The 16,145-nt window shown below is 38.3% G+C and overlaps 2 protein-coding genes across 2 annotated transcripts; both read left to right on the top strand.

Moving 5' to 3' along the window:
- The first annotated feature begins 9,749 nt into the window (after window positions 1-9,749).
- On the top strand, window positions 9,750-11,363 carry LOC131162874 (uncharacterized). Its single transcript, XM_058119479.1, has one exon. The coding sequence runs from the start codon at window positions 9,750-9,752 to the stop codon at window positions 11,361-11,363; it is 1,614 nt and encodes a 537-aa protein (XP_057975462.1).
- A 1,050-nt stretch (window positions 11,364-12,413) lies between these two features.
- On the top strand, window positions 12,414-14,165 carry LOC131162873 (uncharacterized mitochondrial protein AtMg00810-like). Its single transcript, XM_058119478.1, has 3 exons — window positions 12,414-12,474; window positions 12,694-12,836; window positions 13,080-14,165. The coding sequence occupies exons 1-3, from the start codon at window positions 12,414-12,416 to the stop codon at window positions 14,163-14,165; spliced, it is 1,290 nt and encodes a 429-aa protein (XP_057975461.1).
- The last annotated feature ends 1,980 nt before the right edge of the window (window positions 14,166-16,145 follow it).

Below are 16,145 nucleotides of genomic sequence, written 5' to 3'. Positions count from 1 at the left end.
CCATTTTCAGTATTTTATGTTCGTGCTGAAATGAAAACATTTTCACACACTAAATGCATACATAAAAAACTGGTGCTTTGTCAACATTGTTAGCTTTGGTGTATTCCCAAGAGGGGGGTTGAATTGGGTATTTAAAAATTATCGTTTAGGTCTATCTGTTTAACAACAGTATTACTCAACCTAAGGTTTGTTTATGCAATTGTAAACCCAATCATTCACAGTAGTAAAATATAAGCATTCATGTGCTGGAATTTAAAATGAGGAAATTAAAAGCACGCATAAGAAATGTTATCGGGGTTCAGCCAACTGTACCTACGTCCCTACCTCTAGCTCGCAAGCTCGAGGATTCCACTAAAGCTCACTTAATGAATGGAGCGACACCGATTACAACCAAGTCAATTAACGGGGTTGACCTCAACCAACACGCCTTACTAGGATGACGCACCTAACTTTCCTAATCGGGTCTAAGTCAGTTCGGGACTATTTAAATAGAGCTACTCTCCCTCTTTAGGCCCGTTCCTGGAATACAATCAATATGAAATTTTCATACAAAGAAATGTGCTTCTCAATTAAGCAGGTATGTACTATAATACGCACAGTATACTCAATCAACCACACATCAACAATATAGGAAATGTAAACTCAATGATGTGATTTTGTGCAAGCAACACTCAACAAAGTATTATCACTAATATGCTCAAGAGTGTTCTAAACAAGTTGTATCTTTGAAACAAAATAAATGAAATCTCAATAGCAAATCAGCGTTTCAAAGATGTTAAAAAAATATTCAAACTAAGATTTCCTTCAATGAAATAAGTACACGAGTAGTTTGAAAAATATTTTAGCTTGTAGAAAATATTTTGCACAACAAAATCAAAACTATGAGACACTTGCAATGACAATGCAAATATCCTAAGCTTACTATTTTATCCCAACACAAGATTTATAATATTGAAATTTATAGGATAAAACTTAGCCAAACTCCCCAAAAACAATATCAATAACCAATCAAGCAAATGAGAGTTTTAGCACTATTTAGCAATTACAAGCACACTCACTAAGCTCTTACAATACCGAGATTTATCAAAGGAATGAGTATTTAATGGTATTTGAGTAAAGTGGAATTTTGAAATAAAGAAGATTTTTATTAATGATTTTCTGCTAATCACACACTAATCCATACAAATGAACTCATATATATAGGTTAGGATAAAATTATAACCGTTTGGGACCCATTGGGCATTTTTAGAAAATTTTTAAATTGTTTAAGCATAACTAACCCAAAATAACCTGAACTTACCACAGTTAAAATTTTTTTAACCCGACGAGGTTCGGTTGCTCGAACAGACACAATAATAAAAGCCTTTAAAATCAGTTCGACATCCCGAGTTATAGTTTGGTGGCCCGAAGTAAAGTTAGAAACATTTCTTTGAATTTTTGGGTGCCCGATTATAGGTTCAGTAACCCGAGCTCGTGTGTTCGGTCGCCCAGGGCTCAATTTGAACTAAACAGCTCGGTAGCCCGAGTTGGTGGAATGTCCTTTTCAAGTGGTTCGGGCGCCTGTGGACGGTATGCATAAATTTGGTCGGTCGCCCGAGTGCCTAAGTCAATTGTTGACTTCTTAACAGTTCAGGCGTCCAAGGAGTTTTGAACTCCTAGGGTCGGTCACTCGAGCTCTCTTAATTTCCCTAGTAATATTCAATTTAAGTGCATTTTTAACACTCTTGTATTTTTTATGATATATGTGAGAGTGTTGGGACCTAAAGTCATACTAGGGTTGATAGACTTGGTGTATTCCCAAAAGGGGGGTGAATTGGAATTTTAAAATTTATTTCCTAGGTTAAACGAGATAATCATATAATACAACCTAGGATCTTTCTATGCAATCCAAAATGCGCTGATAAATATAATATGCAGAAATTTAAATTATATGCATCATTCAGTAAATATAAAGTATGTAAATATAAACAGACACACGATGTGTTATCGGGGTTTGGCCAACTGTGCCTATGTCCCCCACCTCTAACTCGCAAGCCTAAGGATTCCACTAATGGCTCACTTAATGAGTGGAGCGGCACCGATTACACTTAGGTCAATTCAAGGGGCTGACCTCAACCAATACACCTTACCAAGATACCGCACCTAACTTTTCTAACCGGGACTATTCAACAGGGCTAGTGTGACGACTTGCTTAATTTTCATGATTTTTTTTCCATAATACAATAAAACCCATATAATAAATCCAGTAGGTCATAATCCACCTAGACCCTTGGGTACTAGGGATACATCAGAAACATATAACGGAAGCCTAAGCACAGGAAACATACAATCATAATATCATAATTACAAAATCATCCATCACAATACCAGAGTTACTACATCCACTGTATTTAAGTATATACATCCCAAAAGAAAGACCTAGGGACATTTTCCACAAAATTCAACTGTCCCTACCAAAACTTACCCTTCAGAGAGGGCAGATCAACAGTATTAAATCAGCGGAGCTTTACCCGCTCTCCTACCAGGGGCTTCTGAAATGTTTATAAAATTTTGGGGTGAGACACCTCTCAGTAAGGGAAATAAACTAACACTAGTGTGTGACAACATGAGTATTTCCATGTTCTATATATAATCATACATAAACATATCAGTATAACTATCTGTATCATATCTGGAAAACATATATTCTCATATCATGGTAGAACATACATGATTTTCATAAACATAATTCATCTCTTATAACATAATACGAAAACAACCATAGTAGATTAGCTGGCTGTTGTCATGTATTACCCTCACATGACTGGGTTGTGTGGCTTGAAGGCGTGACTTGACAATGGTTGGTCGACCACTGCCAAGTCAAAAGTACAGTCTGTAAGTCCGACGGGTTTGCCAAACCTAGTACGTACACCAGGGGCGCTCACACTTCTTAAAATCATATCGATCATCCAACCTCACGCCACTCCGTATAGCAGCGTTAACACAAATATCATGATAAATCATGAACACATAGGATATACTGAAACTATGATACATAGATATTTCATACCATTAATTACTAAATCAATTATATCATTTTGCATATGTACGTATATCATGAAAATCATCTGCCCGTACGCCGGTATTTCACATTTTACCATAGCTCAGCCCGTACGCCGACAAATAATATCCATAGCTCAGCCTGTATACTAGCAAACATATCTATAGCTCGACCCGTACGCCGGCAAACATATCCATAGCTCGGCTCATACGTCGGCAAATCATATTCATAGCTCGGCTCGTACGCCGACAAATTATATCGATAGCACAGCTCATACGTCGGCAAACATATCCATAGCTCAGCCCGTACGCTGGCAAATCATATAAAAATCTCAGCCCGTACACCGGAAAACATATCCATAGCTTGGCCCGTACGTCGGCAAATCATATTCATAGCTCGGCCCGTAGGCCGGCAAATCATATCCATAGCACAGCTCATACGCCGGCAAACATATCCATAGCTCAGCTCGTACGTTGGCAAATCATATAAAAATCTTGGCCCATACGCCGGTAAACATATCCATAGCTTTGCCCGTACACTGGCAAATCATATAAAAATTTTGGCCCGTACGCCGATTTTCATTATAAAAAAAAAATCCATATCTTTATCATATTCCTAGAAAACAGTATTTCATTATAATTTCTACTCATGCCACACGAAATAGGTTCCATACATATTTAAACATATTATCTTTTACAGTAATATTTTTCCAAACAAAAGCATATATATAAATATATTTATTTTCCTGAAATAAGATGTTGTAATAACATACATACATTTTCATAAAATAACTAACTTAATTTATCCCCTTACTTGATTCTTGTAAAAAGCCCCTAAAATAATCAACTCAACACCCTGATTCTCATACTACGCTTTCTATAACTGTCAAATAGCCAAATACTGAGTAGAAAGCCTTACCTTGAATATGGAATGAATTCCAAACTTGTCCCACCAATAATCCGCTCTGACAAATTTGAAGAGAACTCTCCTAAGAGTGCCGTGGTGGCTTCAGATCGTCGAATTGACGAAAATTCGGCCCAAAAATTGAGAGAGAAGGAAGGAGAACCGAAGAGGAGAGAAAAAATGAGAGTTGTGCATGAGTTTTCGGCCAAAAATGAAGATTTGGCCAATTTATACACTGGCCTTCGTCGACAAGGTCAATAGGCAATTCGTCGACGAACCCTTCACTCGCCAACGAAATTCAGAGATGTCTAAAACCCCCTCTCTGTATTTTCTCGTTGACGAAGAGTACCCTCGTCGACGATCCCAATACGTCGTGTCGTCAATGAACTTAAAGCATTTGTCGACGAAGACCTTTTTACCCCCTTTTAACTTTCCTTTTCTCCCTTCCTTTTATTATTTTGATATTATAAATTCTCTGGGTCACTACAGCTAGTCTCCCTCTTCAAGCCCGTGCCTGGAATACAAAAAATGTGTATAAATTTTTGCATACACGGGAATGTTTCTTACACTAAGCAGATTATGTACCACTAAGCACAGTATAATCAATCAATCAATGCACATCAATAATATAAGAACTATAAACTCAGTGCAGATACTACTACAACTCTCAAGATAATGTCACTAGTCAATCCACGTGTGAGAGTGTGTTTGCAATCTACCTTTGAAACTATATATGGATATATATATCAACAACAAATAGGGTTTCAAAGATTTCCAGAGAGTGTAATCAAAATATCTTTAAGATGATTTTCTTAAGATTTTGACACAAGAGATTGTAAGAACTCGAACTGTGATAGGTGGGTTTCATTAATTAAGAGAGGGGCGAGAAGGTAATTAAATAGGCTTCGTTGACGAAGCAAGAGTTCGTAGACGAAGGTCTTACACTTTTCGTCAACAAAATTCAAAGGCTCGTCGACGAGGAGAAGCCGAGGGTTTTCAAAAAATCGAAAATCCCAAGCTTGTCGATGAGGCCATCGTCTCATCGATGAGCTATCTATAAGGCCTCGTCGACGAGGACGCAATTCGTTGACGAGAATAGCTGAGTCAAGGGTACTATAAATATCCATTTTCATTACTTCTCAGCTAAGAAATTTTATTTTCTCTCTCTATCTCTCTAGAAACTCTTCCTACTCTCCATCTCTTTAGATTTCTTCGCCGTTCATTGTGAGAACCGTTAATCCGATGTTAACACAAGGATCGTGGAAGGATTCTCTACAAGTTCAATGGATTGGAATTTTATTTTCTCTCTCTATCTCTCTAGAAACTCTTCCTACTCTCCATCTCTTTAGATTTCTTCGCCGTTCATCGTGAGAATCGTTAATCCGATGTTAACACAAGGATCGTGGAAGGATTCTCTACAAGTTCTATGGACTGGATTTTCGGTTCGGCTATTTTTGGGTTTTGGCTCAAAATCGAGGTAAGGCTCGGTTTTCAATTCTGATCCTGTAGTTTTGTAGAGAACAATGTTGTGAGTATTTTATGTATTGGGATTTGTAGGTTTTGGAACTTGGTTTACTGTTTAGGAGCCTTGGAGTTCGGGATTTGATCATTGGGGGAAAGGTAAGGGGAATTATGTTTATGTCGGTTATTTTTGAAATCGGACTCGGTAGAACTATGGTTCACGGTTTTGTGTATGTTTTGACTACTCATTTGGGGGAATCTAATGGGGGAAAACTATGAGTTTTTCATGATTACAATTTTGGGAAAAAGGGGTCGACGGGCTACATCCCTGGTTTTGTTGAAAACCGAATGTATATGATGATTTATACTGTGTTATAGGGATGGTCGTGTCTTAACTTGTTTAAACTGTATATGTTTGGAAATTCATGATTTTAGATTATCAAATGGGTATGGTTTGTTTGGTTATATGAGCATGCATGTGTGTGTGATTGGTTGAAATGCGAGTAGGAACGTGGTTCCGAATTTGTTCCAGGTACTGAGAGTGTCTGACTCTATATCCGTGGGCGTATGAAATCGCTAGGGCATGTTGGAAAGAGTGTCCAACTCTATATCCGAGGGCGTGAGCCTTACCGGTCGATCATCGAAGGGTGTGGATCTACTAGTTTGCGCCGGTACGATGCCATGAGAGTCTGGGACTAGCCATGTGCCGATGGCACCGTGTTTTGCGGGTTGGCTACGGGCTAACGCCATATGTCGCTGGCTGACTTCGAGCTGAAAGGTGTGACGACACCGAGATTGCTTGATCATGTGTGTGTGCATGTATGCACTGTTGTAAAATTAGTACTAGAACTACATTTAACTGTGTATGTATTGTTGTCATGATAACACTCAAATGTTACACACCGATATAACTTGTATTCTTCCTTACTGAGAGGTGTCTCACCCTTACTGCAAGTACATATTTTTTAGGTCCTTCGAGTAACCGGAACTAGCGTCCTTGTGTCGGTAGTATAATAGAAGGTGTACTGCGGGTAGCACTTGGGTAAGTGCTAGGACTTGTGTTTTGCGGGTTGCCATGTTGAGATATGTTTTGCACCCGGATGTACGTTGTATGTTGGAGCCTTGACTCTGTTTATGTATAGACTCTGGTATGGTATCATGTTTGTATAGAATGACCTTTTTTTGCTGCGTATATTCTGTTGTGTATGGATGTGTATAGGGTGTCTGGGAATCACACAGGGTCGAAGGGACCCTCATCCATTGTCCTGTATTTTGGATGTTTTGTTTGATATAGAGACATGTTAGATTACATTTTCACCATTGGATTCCATTTTTGGGTTCGGGGCGTGACAGTTTGGTATCAGAGTTAACTAGATCGTTACTGTCGACACTTCAATTTTAACTAGGCCATTTTTGAGGAGACCCAGCATATGAAGAATTAATTTGAATCCCGAGAATGGGAGGATTTAATCAAATCCCGGTGAATTCTTGAATCTGGATGAATTTTTGAGTCCCGACGAATTTTAGTTATGGTCCAACATTCTAATTGAATCCTGGAATTCTAACTGAATCTTGGTGAATTTTGGATATCCCAGTGAATTTTAATTGAGTCCGGGTGAATTTTAATAGAGCCCCAGTATTTTAATCGGGTCTCGGTGAATTTTTAACCGAGTCGCTTGTGGGAGAATAAAATTGGGAGGAAAATACATCCACATAAAAAATATAATAAGAAAATAAAAAAGGAAAATTTTAGGTTCCCCCCCGATCGCCCAGTGCCACCTGGAAGCACCTCCCAAGCCTCCCTGCGCATCAAAAAAAGAATCAAACTATTAGGGGGGAAAATAAAATCCCAAAATATCAAATGCGCAGGGAGGAGGACGTTAAAAAAATATTCCCTGTCAGGATCCTGTTAAGGCCATCGCGAAAAGAGAGATTTTGGCGCCAAAATTGCACCACCCAATTCCTATAAGACCACAGTTCATGCATACGCAGAGTAGGAGAGAGGTCTCCAGCTGATCTGATTTCTCACGCAAGGCTGAAAAGATGGTCTGATTTTTTTCTTTTCTCTGGCACTGACCAACTCCCATCTCCATTTTCTCTCACCCTCCATTTCCTCTCAGCTCACCACCAGCTGCAACTCCATCGACCACCTCCAGCCGCTCCCCTCTGCCTCACAAACCACCACCATCCCTCACCACTTGCTGCGACACCCTCGGCCACCTCCAGCAACCCCCCATTCCTTTGCAACCGAAGAACCATCCCAGTTCTCCATATCCTTCACTCCAGCAGACCCAACTCCCACTCTCTTTGGCCACCTCACGACACAACTTCTGCCATAGCTCTTAACCCAGTATTACAGAAAATGATTAGTTTTTCAGTTTATTTTTTCAGTTGGGTTCTGTTAGTTTCTGTTCTAGTTTTTCTTCTTCTGTTTTCCCTTTCTTCTTCTTCCTCTGGTTATATATATATATATCAGAGGTCTCAGCTGTACGTAATACACATTGAATAAGAGAGAAAGATTTCTTTTCTTGCTTAACTGCTGCTATACTCTGTTTCATGGTATCAGAGCAGAAAGTTGAGAAGGTCCATGTAATGTCTACGTCATCCATTTCAATGAGCAATATGAAAGAAAAATGTAATCCATACCACTTACAGAGTGGTGATTCACCAGGCACAATGCTAGTTTCGAATGTCCATACTGGGAAAATTATCACACATGGAGTAGATCCATGATGATGACTTTGAAGGCGAAGAACAAGATTGGGTTTGTAAATGGAATAATTGCCGAACCATCCTTAACAGATGCTTTGAATGCTATGTGAGAAAGATGCAATAATATGGTATCTTCTTGGATCATTAATTCAGTATCAAGAAAAATTGGGGCTAGCATTATTTGTTCTCACACTGCCAAGGATATGTGGCAAGATCTCAAGAACAGATTTACACAAGGAAATGGACCAAGGATTTTTCAACTTCAAAAGGATTTATCCATTCTAGTTCAAGAAAAACTAATCATTTTCTGTAATACCCAGCCCCGACACGCCTCTATCCCCTGAAATCAACAAACACCCAGCCTACTCCCAGGCTCTCCCCTAGACTCACAGGCTTCCCCAACCACCATCCCCACGCTCCGGCTCTCCCCCGCCCGTCCATACTCTCCTTCATTCCTCACACCACCCTCACCCCCTCGCTTCTCCGGCGTCCCTGCTCTCTCCGACGTGTTGCAAATTCACAGACGAAGGCGCCTGAACCTGGGGTTGAGTTCTCCGCGTTCTTGATTTTCTGTGCTTTGAATGGATTGCGAGGGATCGAGGGTGCCGATCGGCTTTCTCGTTGGGTCTGGATTTTAAAACGAAGAAACAAACTCTCGTTCTGGCAACAGGGTCGGTTCGGGTCTCACTGCCTCGTCTTTGTAGTCTGTGGTTGCTCAGGTGAGTCTCTTTCTGGACCTCCCTATCTGAACCGTTTGATGTTTTAGGTCGATGAGCTCGAATTTGTTCTGTTATGCTGCGACGAATTCATGTTGCCATGCAATCTTTTTTCTGAGAATGGGTCGTTTTTGAACGTGCAAAATGAGAGCTGTGATTTGAGATTTAATTTTCCAAATTCTGAAATGGTTTTTTAAGTGACGTTTTTATTTCGGGATTAATGAATGTTTTGTCTGAGAGTTGCGACCGAGTTGTCGATAATGGCGGTGTGTCAAATAAATTCAGAAATCTAAGCGGTGCGATTAATTCTGTGAAGTTAGGGGGACATGAGTTTTGTGTCCGGTGAAGAAAACGGACACAGCAGGTCTCTGCAGATGAGATTGATGGCTTTGGGGCAACGAGATGTTGATGCAGAGATCATCGTCGCCAAGGAAAAGGCAGAGGAATAGAAGAAAGCCAAGGGAGGAAGAGCGTGTTGGAGCTTACAAGATGCCTTGGAGCAAGATCAATAACTAAAACAAAATACATAAAGCTATTATAACTAATATGTGTAGTTAGATTAGTTGTTCAATTGCTGTTATTGTATCTATATATAAGAAGACTACTTGTATAATAAAATAGTTGTTCTGTTTTTCTAATGAAAGAAAAGATAGTTGATTCTTTCTGCTTACTTCTCAAAGGCATTCCTATATTTTACATGGTATCAGAGCAAATGGCTTCCGACAGACAATTGATTGAACTTCACAGGGAAATGCTTATTGCAGGAGCAGCATAGTCATCTTCAAAATTCGAAATTCAACTGCAGACACAGCTGTGGTTGATCAAGGGAGTTTTTCAAAATTCAGAAATTAATTGATTCAATTTCTGATTGTTCTCTTAAATTTTTTTTTTTCCTTTCTCTTTACTGTTCCATTTCTATGGTGGAACCTGAATCTTCTATGCATTCTGCTTCTATGGCAAATGCTGATGAATCTTCAAGAAATCTGTCGGATGATTCTTCAAGTGTATATTATTTGCATCCATCGGATAATCCTGGAGCTCTTTTAGTTTCTGAAATCTTGACTGGTGCAAATTATATTGCGTGGAGTAGATCTATCTCCATTGCTCTTACAGTTAAGAATAAAATTGCATTTATAGGTGGTACTCTGCTTCAATCAAATTCTGGTGATTCTCGGATTCAAATTGCTTGGTTAAGAGCAAATAATCTCGTTTTATCTTGGCTAATGAATTCAATAGCAAAAGAAATTCATGGAAGTCTGTTGTACTTCACAGCTGCGTGTGATGTTTGGGAAGAACTCAAAACAAGGTATCTTCGAAGTGATGGTCCAAGAGTCTTTACTCTAGAAAAATCTCTTAATTCAATTTCTCAAGGAGCAAGATCAGTCACTAAATATTTTAATGAATTCAAGACACTCTGGGATGAATATATTAGCTACAGACCAATTCCAAGTTACAGATGTGGAATTCTTGATATATGTTCTTGCAATCTTTTAAAGATTTTTACAGATAGGCAGCAATCAGATTATGTGATGAAATTTCTCATTGGTTTGCATAATTCTTACTCTATGATGCGAAGTCAATTACTTCTCCAATCACCTTTGCCTTCTATGAGCAAAGTTTTTTATTTGCTACTACAAGAAGAAAGTCAAAGATCATTGTCTAATGCTGTTGGTTTTTCCATGGATTCTCATGCTATGATTGCTGCACAAACACAGAAATTTGTTATTACTAATGGTACTCGTTTCACAAAATCAAAAGCCAGAGGAAATATTATTTGTTCTCATTGTGGATATACTAGTCACCTTGCAGATAAGTGTTTTCATTTGATTGGATTTCCACCTAGATGGAAAGGTCCACGAGGCAAGAAAATTATTACTCCTCAAAATGGAAATACAAATACAAATTTGTCCAATGCAAATATTGCTTCTTCTTTGGAATTAAATTCAAGCATCTCAAATATATTTTCTCAAGAGCAAATTCAAAACTTGTTGTCTCTTGCAAATAGCCTTTCAAATACAAATGTAACCCCTACAGCAAATACAGTCTCTACATCAGGTATCATTTCATGTCATGTTGTTTCAGCTGACAAAAACTCTTCTCCATGGATTCTTGATATAGGAGCTACAGATCATATGATTTGTTCTCCTCATTTTTTCACTTCAATTCATCTACCAAAACAACCATTTGCAGTCCATTTACCGAATGGTCAATCTGCTCTAGTTGTTTTTATTGGAACTGTTCATTTTTCAGCTGATATTATTTTACATAATGCTTTCTATATTCCTTCTTTCAGTGTTAATCTCATTTCTGCTTCAAAGCTTACTAAAGAAAATTCTATTGGTTTATTTTTTCTTCAATCCAAATGTATTTTGCAGAACCTAATCAGTTGGAAGATGATTGGTCTTGCTGAAGTAAAATCTGGCCTATATCATCTACAACAATCTCCTGTTATAGCAAGGGATAAATCTGATCTCAAGTGTAAATCTTCTGTTTCTTCAGCAAATAATTGTACTATCAATGCTGATATTTGACATTTTTGCCTAAGACATATTCCCTCTACCAGAATGAAATTTATCAATGCTATAAATTCCAATGTATCAGCAAATCCAATTCATATATGTGAAGTTTGTCCTTTAGCCAAACAGAAAAGGCTTGTATTTCCTGTATCAAGCAGCTATTCAAATAAAGCTTTTCAATTAATTCATTGTGATATTTGGGGTCCTTTTTCACCTATTTCATATTCTGGTTTTCATTATTTTCTTACTATTGTAGATGATTATACAAGATTTACTTGGCTTTATCTCATGAAAACCAAAACAGGAACTCGTAATATTCTCACAAAATTTGTTTCTTATGTTCATACTCAATTCAACACATTTATTCAAACTCTTAGAACTGATAATGGCTAGAAGTTTAACATGCTTGATTTTTACAATAGTCATGGCATAATACATCAATTATCCTGTGTTGAAACACCTCAACAAAATGGTAAAGTTGAAAGAAAACATCAACATTTACTTAATGTGGCAAGAGCTTTGCTTTTTCAATCCAAATTGCCACTTTCTTATTGGACAGATTGTGTGCTAACAGCCACACATCTTATCAATAGAACCCCTTCTTCTATTCTTCAAAATCAAACACCATACTTTCTTTTATTTCAAAAACATCCAACTTATAACTATCTAAAAGTTTTTGGGTGTTTGTGTTTTGCTAGCACACTCACTGCTCATAGAGGAAAATTCCAACCAAGAGCTTCGAAATGTATTTTTCTGGGTTATCCCCCAAATGTAAAAGGGTATAAACTTCTGGATCTTGTTACTCTCAAAACTTTTATTTCCAGAAATGTAGTTTTTCATGAATCCATATTTCCTTCCATACCAGACACAATTCATACACCTTTTGTTTTTCCTAATTTTCCCTAATATTTTGATTCTTTAAAGTCCACTCATTCTTCAACTTCTATTACACATATTCCCCATTCCGAGGACACTTCCATTGAACATACTCATATTGATACTCTCAGAAGATCTCAAAGGATCAGAAATCCTCCTGCATACTTAAAGAATTTTTATTGTGGTAATATGGCTCAAACACTTTCAGCCTCTCAATCATCTTCCAATTGCAGCTCAGCTTCTGTTAAAGGTAATCCTCATTCTATTCTTCATTATCTTTCTACTTCTCGGTTATCTCCTAAATATAAAACATTTGTTGCTGCTGTTACTTCCACTTTCGAACCTCACACATTTAAATAGGCTATTGTTCATCCTCAATGGCAAAATGCCATGGCAGACGAACTTAAAGCTCTTGAATTAAACAATACTTGGGATTTTGCTATTTTACCATCCAATAAAACTGCAATAGGTTGTAAATGGGTCTATCGTGTAAAGTTCAATGCTGATGGCACAATCGCCAGGCATAAAGCCAGACTAGTGGCCAAGGGCTATACTCAACAAGAAGGGTTAGATTTTTTTGATACTTACTCTCCTGTTGCTAAAATGACAACTGTGTGAACATTACTTGCGGTTGCTGTTATAAAACATTGGCATTTACATCAATTAGATGTAAATAATGCCTTCTTACATGGAGATCTTAATGAAGAGGTATATATGCAATTACCACTAGGCTACTCTTCAGCAAATGACCCTCGTGTATGTAAACTCAAAAAGAGTATCTATGGATTAAAACAAGCATCACGCCAATGGTTTTCCAAGCTATCCACCTCTTTGTTGCAAATTGGTTTTACTCAGGGCAAATCAGATTCTTCTCTCTTTATCAAAACAACTCCCTCAGCTTTTATAGCTTTACTCATTTATGTTGATGATGTTATTATTGCTTCTGATAGTATTGATCATATTAATGAAGTTAAGAAATTTCTCCATGATTCTTTTACAATCAAGGATCTTGTTGAATTAAAATACATCTTGGGTTTGGAAATAGCCAGATCAGCTAAAGGCATTGCCATATCTCGGCGAAAATATGCCCTGGATATTCTCCAAGACAGTGGTTTCTCTGGCTGTAAACCAGCAAATTTTCCCATGGATTCTACTCTGAAACTCAGCACTGCAGATCTCTCTCCTTCCCTAGCTGATCCTGCATCATTTCGAAGGCTTATAGGTCGATTTTTGTACTTAACTATAACTCGGCCTGATATTGCTTTTTCTGTTCAAGCATTAAGTCAGTTTATGGCTAATCCAAGTACACTTCATCTTCGAGCTGCTGAAAGAGTTCTTAGATACATTAAATCTACACCAGGTCAGGGTATTTTTATGTCTGCAAACTCATCTCTTCATCTCAAGGCATACTCAGACAGTAATTGGGGTGGATGTTTGGATACTCGCAGAAGTGTGACTGGTTTTACAGTTTCTCTTGGCGATTCTCTTATTTCCTGGAAATCGAAGAAGCAACCTACTATCAGTAGATCATCTGCTGAGTCTGAGTACAGAGCTTTAGCTACAACTACATGTGAAATTCAATGGCTTCTTTATCTGTTAGCTGATTTGCATATTTCTCATCCTCAAGCTGCTTTATTATACACAGACAGCAAACCAGCTTCTGAAATTGCCTCTAATCTTGTACATCATGAAAGGACTAAGCACATTCAGCTGGATTGCCACCTGGTTCGAGAAAAACTGCAAGCAGGCCTCATCAATATAATTCATATTCCTTCTAAGCACCAACTAACTGATATCTTAACCAAGCCTTTTGGTTCAATCCATTTTCATCATCTTATTCACAAGATGGGAATGATAAATATCCATTCTCATCTTGAGGGGGGGTGTTGGAGCTTACAAGATGCCTTGGAGCAAGATCAAGAACCAAAACAAAATACATAAAGCTGTTATAACTAATATGTGTAGTTAGATTAGTTGTTCAATTGCTGTTATTGTATCTATATATAAGAAGACTACTTGTATAATAAAATAGTTGTTCAGTTTTTCTAATGAAAGAAAAGATAGTTGATTCTTTCTGCTTGCTTCTCAAAGGCATTCCTGTATTTTACAGAGCGATCTGCCGTTGTGTTGATGGCTCTCTCCTGCAGCTCTGTTTTTACCTAATTGGAAATGGAAATATGGTCTAGGAAAGGTTCAAGGGTTTCCCACTTTTGGGTTCTTCACCAATGAAACCTTGATCAGAGCATGGCTTTTAGCAGCTACACCCTGGCCAGCGTGGTTCTTAGAAACCCCCATTTGTGTTTTCACCAACTCCATTCTTCAACACATACACTTACACACCCACGTATACATGCACACAATTTCTCAAGAACACATGCATGCATATTTTCATACCCACTTTCACACCTACACCAACATCACGATCACCGCAGCACCACCCATATAACTAACCCACACCACAACACATACCTCCAAATACACAATACACATGCAGCATCACCCACTCACACACACCGTTGCACACACTGAAGCACATATTCACACACGCATGCCACTCCTCACATACACATTCGTACATGCATTTATGTACCCTCACATGTATGTGCATGCACGCAATTTCTCACATAGTCACACATTCATAATCACACATACACACATGCATGCACATGCATTCACACACTCACACAAGCACATTGTACCCGTTCATACATTCTAACACTCATGAACATGCAGCACTTTCATAAATTCAAACACGCTCTCACACACACGTACTCATACATCCATACACTCATGCATGTACATTGTGGTCTTACACACACGTTCACCCACTCATGCATGTATATGCATGCAACATACACATTCACACACTCATGCACATGCATACTACGTTCATTCATGGACTTGCACTCACACCACCCATGTGCACATATACACACGCACGCCGTTTCACATAGTCACACCACGCATGTTCGCGCGCATGTATGTGGGTGTTCACACATACACACACATTCACATTCAAGCATATGCATGCATGTACTCACGCACACATTCACGTGGTAATGCACATACATGCGTGTCATTTCACACGAACACGTGTACGCAGGCATTTATGCACCGAACATCGTTCGTGCACTCTAACCCGCACTTGAACACAACACAAACCACGCATAAGGCAATGCGTGTTGACTCAATGGTCTCGACCAAGACCTTAAACTGGTTTTCCCCCATACCGGTCGACGTTGGACCGGTTCACCATTCCCGAAACCAGTTCACGCCGATTTTCTCCATTTCACTTGTACATTATTATATAGATATTCAAAAATTCACAAAGATCACAAAATTCTCAGAAAAATTCTAAAAATATTTTCACTCTTTGATTTCCATTAATTTTCTTTGTGTTATTTTGAAGTTCTGGAAAAATCATAAAAATCGCAAAAAATATTTTTACACTTAGGAAAAATCACAAAATAGGTATAGAAAATCATTTTCATCCTGAACAAATTTTGAAAACCTTCCGGAATAGTATTTTCCTATTTAGAAAAAATCTACATATTTCAAAACCTCCGAGAGCGTATTTTGTACCATATTTTCGATTTTCCTTCCTGATGATTGCAACCAATGGCATAGACTCTTCGGAGTATTGGATTGCCCCAATTCTGAGGGAATACCTATATGGTATTTTCATTCTTTTGATTTTTGAAAGGGAGTAGTTTTGAAAGGCTTGTCAAGTTTATTTTTGGAATAATTTTTGATTAATTTGGTACCGTTCATAAGAACGGGCGCGTAGGGGGTGTTAATACCTTCCCCTCGCATAACCGTACTCCCGAGCCCGACTCTGGTGACGCAGACCGATTCTACCCTTAATGGGGTAACAATCAAGTGTTCTAACCGCACTTCAAAAGGTTAGTGGCGACTCCTTCA

The sequence above is a fragment of the Malania oleifera genome, chromosome 8 (assembly GCF_029873635.1).
Source record: "Malania oleifera isolate guangnan ecotype guangnan chromosome 8, ASM2987363v1, whole genome shotgun sequence".
NCBI classification, from domain to species: domain Eukaryota; kingdom Viridiplantae; phylum Streptophyta; class Magnoliopsida; order Santalales; family Ximeniaceae; genus Malania; species Malania oleifera.
This window is presented reverse-complemented; position numbering and strand designations above follow the sequence as displayed.